Source organism: Mus musculus, chromosome 7 (genome assembly GCF_000001635.26).
Source record: "Mus musculus strain C57BL/6J chromosome 7, GRCm38.p6 C57BL/6J".
NCBI classification, from domain to species: domain Eukaryota; kingdom Metazoa; phylum Chordata; class Mammalia; order Rodentia; family Muridae; genus Mus; species Mus musculus.
Window position 1 is genome coordinate 144575993 of NC_000073.6, and position 6835 is coordinate 144582827.

The window sequence follows — 6835 nt, forward strand, 5'->3', positions numbered from 1 at the left end:
TCTGAGTTCGAGGCCAGCCTGGTCTACAGAGTGAGTTCTAGGACAGCCAGGGCTACACAGAGAAACCCTATCTCGAAAAACAAACAAACAAACAAACAAACAAGCAAAAAAACAAACAAAACAAAACCAGTGGCTATGCTATACAGATTCTGAGTTCTGGGTGCACACATCCTTCAAGGACTGGCAACTCCCAGGAACCTGCAGCCACCAGCCTCTTGCCTGGGCCTCCTGTTGCTTTGGAAAAGCCTTTTTTGTCGGGGGTGGGGGGTGGGGGTGGGGGTGGGGGGTGGGGTAATGTTGCAACTCCAAAAAGAAACAAAGCAAGGTGCTGTGGAAAAGAAAGCAAATGAAGCATTGTATCTACACCAATCAGCTTCCAGTTCCAAAGGATTGAAGATGCCCACAGTAAGTGAAAGCTCATCCAGGCTAGGGCTGGGTATACTGTCTGGAGTGGTGCCTCTGGTAGGGCAAGGCCTCCTAGGTGCAGGAGCATGCTTCTGCCCAGTGGTTCCCCTGGAGCTGGCATGGTCTCAGCATGCTCCCTCAATGAAGGCTGCAGAAGTAGTCTGTGGCCACTGAGAAGCCATGCCTGGTTTATGTGGTGCTGGGACTGAAACTCAGGGCTTCTTTGTGTGTGCTAGGCAAGCACTTTACTGAGCTACACCCAAGCCCTTACTTACTTGGCAACTAGATACCTAGGCTTTTTTTTTTTTTTTTTTTTTTTTAAAGAGAGGGTCTTTCTAGTTCTGAACTTGTATCAATCCTCCTGTCTCAGCCTACCAGGTGTTGGGATCACAGGTGAGTCATACACAGGATCTCACACACAGCCCAGGCTGGTCTAGATTCTTCTGCTTCAACTTCCAGGGCTGTAGCACCAATGGACAGGCTTGGCCCCAGAGGACGACTGTTCCTGTCCAAGTTAACCTTCCAGTGAAAAGAAACGGCATCTTTGCATGTGCTTTTCCTGTCTGGTGGGAAAGCCAGGGGACACAGGGGCCTTTCACTGTCTCTGTGCAAACTCCAAGGAAGTGACGACTTTACTTAGAAGAGACTGGGATGAGCCTGAGTAGGCCCCTCAAGGACACAGGATGGTAGGGAAAAGGCCAGCCCTGGCTCTAGTCAAATTGGTGGTAGCTTCAGCTGGGCCTTAGCTATGAGCAAGGGAAGGAGAGGGCCTCATCTAGAGGACACTGCCTGTGTCCTGCTGCCTCTAACCAGGAGACCCACTGGAAAAAGTGCCACTGTCCCAGGCTTTTATTAGCAGTGGATCTCTGCCACATATAAAACCTAGGCTTTGTGATCAACAATAAACAAGAAACCTGCCAAAGCAATAGAATTTAATTTAGCAATGTAATTAGGTGTGCACTACTACCTAGGAAGACAGAGAACAGGCCCGTGTAACTAACTACATCTCTCACCAAGTTCAGAGACTGAGGTGTTGAAGCTGATTTGCTGCAGTCACCACTGAGCATAGGGACTGTCTTCTGCACTCTACAGGAATCCTATTCCTACCTAAATATGCAGTGTGGCTTTTGTATTGGCAGTGGGGTCAAGGGGTTGTTGAGATAGGGTCCCAGGTAGCTTAGACTAGCTTTGAACTGATCCTCCCAAATGCTGGGATTACAGATGTATATGCCATGACACACCTGCCTTTTTTGTTTGAGATAAGGTCTATTTAGCCCAGGGTGGTCTTAAAATGCAGTGACCCCTCCTCCCCTCGCCTCTAGTGTTGAGATCACAGGCATAAGACAGTATGCTCATCAAATTTTGATGGACAGGGAGCAGACCTCATCTTTACAGTCCATTCAGGCTTTGGGAGTCTGGGAGCCATAGACCTCCACATGCATGCCTACCATGCTGTCCTGTTCTAGCCACACCTAAAACACTCCAGCCCTCTCACTTGGCTTTGGCTGAGCAAAGCCTTGGTGACAATGAGTCCCATTGCTGGCAGATATCCCTCAGGCAAGCATCCACTTAGCACATGACTAAAGATTCTGTGGGCTTCCCGAATCTCCCAGAAAACCAGCACTGTTTTGCATCAGCTACTGGAGGCCCATGGCCTATGGTGGATGCATCACACATTCCATCACATCATGTCCCATCGTCTAATTTGAAACACAGCTCACACTGGGACCTTGTGACCAGAAGGCAGTCAGCTGAATGACTCAGAAATGATTGTGGAATTCAAAAATAGGAAACTAAAAATATGCAGGGCGGCTGGCTTCTAGGAACAGGCGGGTCTGTGGTTCCAACGCTTGGTAAAGGATGGGTAGGAGCCAAGACCCTGATGGGAGCTGAGGAGTGAAGAGCAGGCAAGGAGAGTCACCTGTGAGCTGTGCAGCTCTGACAAGCCTTTATTAGCAGCAGGAGGAATTGATGCTGAGGTGTTCAGGGCAAAACTGGGCACAAGTTGGGGAGATGCAGAGATGTGTGGGGTGCTCACCCTGATGATGACCGCGTTTTAATCCCCAACGTGGTTGAAGGGACTCTGTACAAAGGGATAAGTTTCTTTGGTGGCCCAAAAGCCCTGCAACAGTAGTAACTCAATACTGCCACTTAAAGAGGGGAATACAGCAAGTGACATTCTCTTAAATCTAGAAGGAAACCAGCTTGCTCATATCTGAGCTGAACTCTGGAGAGCCATTTTGGATTCCTGAGCTGTACAAAAAATGTGACACGCCGGGCGTGGTGACGCACGCCTTTGATCCCAGCACTGGGGAGGCAGAGGCAGGCGGATTTCTGAGTTCAAGGCCAGCCTGGTCTACAAAGTGAGTTCCAGGACAGCCAGGGCTATACAGAGAAACCCTGTCTGGAAAAACCAAAAAAAAAAAAAAAAAAAAAAGTGACATCTAAGCCCATCGACCTGTGACTTGCCACAGGACAGTTAAAAGGCATCAGCAAGAGCAGTAGGGTTGCCCAGGCTTCCTAGCGCATAGGATGATCAGAAAGGAGTTCAAGGTCACTTCAGTTACACTCAGCTTGAGGCCAACCTAGGTTACATCTGGGCTACAAGAAACCGTGTCTTAAACCCTTCAAACTGGAGAAAGGGGGAGGGGTAGAGAATGACAGAGAACACCCACCAGACACCTTATACAGGCCTATGCATAGTCTGGGGAGTCAAGAGCATTGTGGCTACAGCCAGGTGAGAAATGGGGTCAGAGAAAACAGGATGAGTCCCCAGAGTAGTCAGGAGGCCTCAATGGCCAAGAATTTGAACAAACAGCCAGATGGAGCAATGCTGAGCTGAAGAACATGGTAGGCTTGAGGCTGTGGAGGAGGGTGCAACCCAAGGAATGCAGGAGGGACCAACAATGCGGAAGGCGATTGAGGAGAGTTCAAGTGTGCTGAGGGGTCAGCTGTCTGGTGGATAGGTGGAGCAGGGAGCAGGAAATGAGGGCATAGAACCTAAGTGCCAGGAAATGACTGATCTGTGTTTGAGTACAGGCCCCAGGCTGGTCACTTGAAGTCCACATTAGGTTAGGACAGTGAGGTACAGCTCTTCACTCTGTCAGGAGAACCTGTGGCTAAGATCCTCTTCTCCAGACATGAACTTTTATTTATTTGAGATATGGTCTTTCTACTTAGTGTTCTCTATGTAGGCTAGGCTGTCCTTGAACTCATAGATCACAGAGATCCACCTGCTTCCACCTCCCTAAAAAGCTAGGATCAAAGGTATGTATTATCACACCCAGCCAAAGGTTAGAAAGCTGAGACAATGGTTTATTGGGCTCCAAGTGTGGCAGTCAGGGCCCCTGCTGGTGTGAAGGAAATCACATCACTCCATTCACAACTAGCACCCAGGGCTGTAAGCACACCTCAGTCAGCCTGATGGGAGGGATTTCTGAGGTTAGAAGGGTTCTTAATATAATAGAAATTCTTGGTGACACAAGTTATCTCCAGGTAAAGGCACTTGCTTTTGTGTGTTTGGGGAGAACATCTCATTTGTAGCTCAGGCTGCTGTAAAGTGCAGTTCTCAACTCTCAAGTGCTAGGATTTCAGAGTGAGCCACTATATGTAGGTAGGCCCAGGGCACTTGCTTACAGACCACCATGGAGGCAAGGTGCTACCCTTTAAACCACAGTCCTCACAGGGGTCTTGCACTTGTTTGAGGGTGGGGGGTCAGGAGCTGCTGTCTGATGGCCTCCAAGGATGTGAGACAGATGTCCTCTTGGCCAACTGTAAGGCAACCAAGTGATCTTAACTGAGATGGTGTCTTCCCCCAAGGAACAAGAAGAAGGCTCTCAAACTGCAGTCAGCACATGTGCCATCAGCTTCAACTTCCTTCTTGCAAGACCAGAGACCTCTTGGGGGGGTGGGGGGGAGGAGCAGTGGTGGAGAACACGACGGGGAACCTTCATGTGTTCCGAAAGCCCAGGGAGCAGAGGTTCCGTAGATACAGATATACTCCAGGAGCTGGTGGGAGGGGACCCGCCCTGGATCAGCAAGGTCTTTTTGGCACTGGGCACAAAAGGCACTTGGTGCTACATCATGGTGTGATCAAGTCCACAGTGACTCCTGAGAGGAGCTGTAGGCTTGTCAGGGTGTTTCTGAGGAAGACACAGTTGAATCCCTTAGTACTGGGGACATATTCTCACTCTTGCTCACAGATTCCTGGGCTTCTTCCACCAGGTCAGCCACCAGATTCAGCCTGCAGGTCCGCAGCGCCTTAACCAGTCCGGCCACCGAGGCGTTCTTCTTCTCAGCATTCTTCCAGACTTTCAGACTCTCCCTTACCCGCTCACTCAGACTTCGGGGGTACTTCTCCTCAATCCCATCCATCTTGGCCTCAGACACCTTCAGCTCGCGGGCCAGTCTTTTCCAGTCTCTCCCCACATTGTCACACACAATGTCAAATGCCACCTGCAGATCTAGGAGGGAAAAGAGCAGTGTGACTTGACTGAGGAGCTGGGGCAAGTCTCCCTACCGGCCACCAAGCATGGGCCTGAGCACTTCGAAGACAACATCACTTCAAAGCCACTCAGGTCCTGTGCTGACACTAAGTAGCACAGGAGCTACTTCAAGATACCCAAAGTGGCCTGATCTGCCCAGCCACATTCTCAGCCTGGGCCACAGCGAGCTATGGCTTAGAAGACTGTCAACTGAGGACTGGAGTGTCAGAGGGAAAAAGCAGGGCTGCCCTAACACCCCGCTCAATAGTGGGTTGGCCAAAGTCCCCAAAGCTACATCTTACACTGTGACCTTTGCTGGTTTGACCAGACACCACAAAAGATCTGTCTCTGTGCTACTCTGGAGCCCCTGCTTAGACACAGGCAAGGTGTAATCTCTGTAGGGAGCCCTGGGCAGTGGCTGAAGACCCTTTACTGGATTCCTGTAACAATAACAAACATTGGAATGCCTTGGAGATGTGAATACACAATCCATTTTCGTGTGGATCTTGCACACACCGGCAGTGGGAAGCTTTACTCCACAGGCCCTCCAGCTGCTTTGATGTTCTGTGTCACTGTAGACAAAGAGCAACGGTGACAACCAACCAGGAACTAAATAAACCTTTGCCCCTTTAAATGGCTTCTCGAGTATTTGTCACAAGTGATCAAGTGTCTAATATATGCTTAATCTGTATCTACATCCCAAGGCCAGCCTGGTGTTGCTCAGCTGTGGCTGCTATCCACTGTGCGTTATGGGGAGGCATAGCGCCTCCTCTCTACGCAAAACAGAAGTAACTGCCGATAACCAGACACTGCACTCTGGACCAGAGAGCACAGCCGCCGCGCAATCTTTCCTTGGCCAGGAAGGGCAGTCTTGGACACAGGCACTCCCACTACGGAAATGGTGCCGAGCAGCCGGCACACGTGACCTCTGCCCACTCTTCAACGCTACCCTCACTGGGGTTAAGATGCCTTAGTCACATTCACTTCTTAGCTGAGTTTTCCAACGAAGCACTGCAGGTCTGAGGCGAGTTAATACTGGGGTTGGGCAAGTGGCACGAACCCTTGGGTTCAACCTTGGCACTGCCAGTAAGAAACAAGACCTCCCAGCTTCCGGCTCAAGCGGTTGAAAAAAGTGGGCGTGCCCTAGAGTCCATCCCAGTCGGAGCCAGTGGAGGGTGCACTGAGGCCAGGCCTCCCCGCCCATTCCCCGCCCCCTGCCCACCTGCCTCCCCCGGGGGCGCAGCGGTCGCCGTCCCCGCCTCGAAGTCGTCCAGGCGCTGCAGTAGATCGTGTCGGCGCAGCGAGGCCAGCAACTCGCGCAGCAGCCCGGTGTGCCCGCGCTCCAGGTCGTTCTGCTCCAGCAGCACCGTGAACAGGTCCAGGCCACTCTGCACGCGCTCCAGCTTTCGTTTGCTCACGCGCTCGCGGCACAAGAACTTGAGCTCCATCAGATCGTTGCCCGACAGGCTGCCGGACAGCGAGTGCAGCAGCACCAGGAATGGGTCCATGGCAGTGGTACGCCGGGCTGCCCCTCAGCGATCCCACATAGGAAATCACCTTAGGCTTTCCCGCCCAGCGTCTCGCGGGATGTCCAAATCAGACGCATGCGCTTCGGATGTGGCTGTAACCGCTTCCGCCCGGGCTGGCATCCGCTGTTGTAGTAGCTTTGACAGCTGAGCTGCGTTGACTTCAGCTTACGCGCGCGTTTCTCACCCCGAGGCAGAACAGATCTTGTTCACCAGAAGTGTAACGTGGATCCTCTTGGGGCTCTGAGGAGCTGCGCAGCCCTACTGTGTGGGGGGGGGCTGGAAGAGCAGCTGCAGATGCCTACGGCTGCCAGATCATGTTCTATCACCGGAAAGAAGGAAAGAGAGAGAGAGAGAGAGAGAGAGAGAGAGAGAGAGAGAGAGAGAGAGAGAGAGATGGATGGAGTTACTTATGGGCTG

General features: G+C 51.6%; 1 protein-coding gene across 1 annotated transcript; it reads right to left on the minus strand.

Annotated features, from left to right (window-relative positions):
* Positions 1 to 2330: 2330 nt before the first annotated feature.
* Fadd (Fas (TNFRSF6)-associated via death domain) lies at positions 2331 to 6449 on the minus strand. The gene is made up of 2 exons (NM_010175.6): positions 6112 to 6449; positions 2331 to 4868 (listed from the first exon to the last, which is right to left on the minus strand). The coding sequence occupies exons 1-2, from the start codon at positions 6395 to 6397 to the stop codon at positions 4537 to 4539; spliced, it is 618 nt and encodes a 205-aa protein (NP_034305.1). The 5' UTR covers positions 6398 to 6449; the 3' UTR covers positions 2331 to 4536.
* Between the last annotated feature and the right edge of the window lie 386 nt (positions 6450 to 6835).